The 1968-nt window shown below is 48.9% G+C and overlaps 1 protein-coding gene across 1 annotated transcript in view; it reads right to left on the bottom strand.

The window, feature by feature from the left end:
• The window catches only part of Sdhb (succinate dehydrogenase complex, subunit B, iron sulfur (Ip)), a 19589-nt gene that overhangs the window by 8747 nt on the left and 8874 nt on the right, over positions 1-1968 (bottom strand). The window contains exon 3 of the mRNA XM_013035186.1: positions 1636-1721. Coding sequence (XP_012890640.1) covers positions 1636-1721 — 86 coding nt within the window. The remainder of the gene's footprint in view (positions 1-1635; positions 1722-1968) is intronic.

The following is a 1968-nucleotide window of genomic DNA, read 5'->3' as shown; positions in this document are numbered from 1 at the left end:
ACACACACACACACACACACACACACACACACACACACACACACACACACACACACACACAGCCAGTCCTGTGGCTTGAACTGAGGGTGTGGCTTGAACTGAGGGCCTGGGCACTGTTCCTGAGCTTCTTTCACTCAAGGCTAGTGCTATACCACTTGAGCCTCAGAGCTTCTGGCTTTTTCTGTGTATCTGGTACTAAGGAATTGAACCCAGGGCTTCATGCATGCTAGGCAAGTACTCTACCACTAAGCCAAATTCCCAGCCCTTCAATTCATATTAGAAAATCATTTGTGGTCAGGTGCCAGTGGTTCACACCTGTAATCCTAGCTATTCAGGAGGCTTGAAGCCAGTCCAGGCAGGAAAGTCCATGAGACTTTTTTTTTTTTTTTGGGGGGGGGGTTGGTTGTGGGGCTTGAACTCAGGGCCTAGGCACTGTCCCTGAGCCTCTTTGTGCTCAAGGCTAGCGCTCTACCACTTGAGCCACAGAGCCACTTCCAATTTTTGAGTTGTTAATTGGAGATAAGAGTCTCATGGGGACTTTTCTGCCTAGGTTGGTTTTGAACCACCATCCCCGGATCTCAGTCTCCTGAGTAGCTAGGATTACAGGCATGAGCCACTGGCACCTAGCCTCATGAAACTGTTTTTTCTAATTAATTACAGAAAAATAAAAAAGTATGGGCTGGGAAGGTGGCTCAGTGGTAGAGGTGCTAGCCTTGAAAGCTCAAGGACAACATCCAGGCCTTAAGTTCTAGCCCAAAGACTGGGGGGGAAAAAAAAAGCATCCCTGTACACATAATTATTTTCTCTTTTCTTTTTTTTTGATAGTGGGGCTTGAACTCTGGGCCTGGGAACTGTCTCTGAGCTCTTCAGCTCAAGGCGAGTACTCTACCACTTGAGTCACAGCACCACTCACCACTTCCTAGTAATTATTTTCTAATGTGTACTGTAAGAACATGGCTACTGAGGCAGGAGTTTCACTCTCTCCACAGTGATCACACAGTGAGGGCACTGGTTCAACATCTTCCACACTGAACTGTGCACAGCATGCTGGGAGCCCAGGGTATACACACGCTGCACCACACCAGAGGCAGTGTGCAGGCCTCAGGAACTGGCTGCTCCCTCTGCAATAAGCTCACTCTGCACAAGGCAAGCCAGCATGTCTTCACCAGCCCCCAAGGCACAGCAGCTGACAGGGACCACAAGATGCAGTCACCATGTCACAGAATGTTCCAGACAGGAACTAAGAATTTGCATCGCAGTCTCAATTTTGGACATTTTACCCAGAAAAAGGAAGGGTCAAGCAGGGCACCAGCAGCTCACGTCTGTAATCCTAGTTAACACAGGAGAATGAGATCTGAGGATCCTGCTTCAAAGCCAGCCTGGGCAGGAAAGCCTGTGAGACTCTTATCTCCAATAAACACCACCAAGCTGCAAGTGGGGCTGTGGTGCAAGTGGCAGAGCACCAGTCTTGAGTATAAAAGCTCAGGGACAGCACCCAGGCCCAGAGTTCAAGGCCCAGGACTGGCACACCACAAAAAAGGCTCATGAGCAGCCAGGCCCCTGGCAGAGCTGCAGCTGCTCTCTCTCTCTCCGTTATCTCTGTTACATGCAGCCTGCCTGGAATAGAACACTTACCTTCTCTGCATGATCTTCGGAAGGTCAAGGTGGAATCGATTTCATTCTTAATCTTGATTAAAGCATCCAATACCATGGGACCACACCTGACAAAGAAACAGTTATGCAAGTTCAGCCTCCTTGCTATTGGACAGCATGCCTGTGGATATAGGATTGAGTTGGCTGCCTCAGATTGTAAGCAGAACTTTCTTTGTTTTGGTGGTACTGGGCCCTAGGCACACCAGTCTGGGGCTGGTCTTGAACTTTTGTTGAGTAACTGAGCTTCCCATGCCTCCCATGTTTCTTATAGATTGGAACACACAGTGTTTTCTTTTTTTTCCCCCCCTCCCTCCC

The sequence above is a fragment of the Dipodomys ordii genome, unplaced genomic scaffold (assembly GCF_000151885.1).
Source record: "Dipodomys ordii isolate 6190 unplaced genomic scaffold, Dord_2.0 Scaffold6, whole genome shotgun sequence".
NCBI classification, from domain to species: Eukaryota; Metazoa; Chordata; class Mammalia; order Rodentia; family Heteromyidae; genus Dipodomys; species Dipodomys ordii.
Note: the sequence above shows the minus strand (reverse complement) of the source record. Positions and strands in the feature narration are given on the sequence as shown.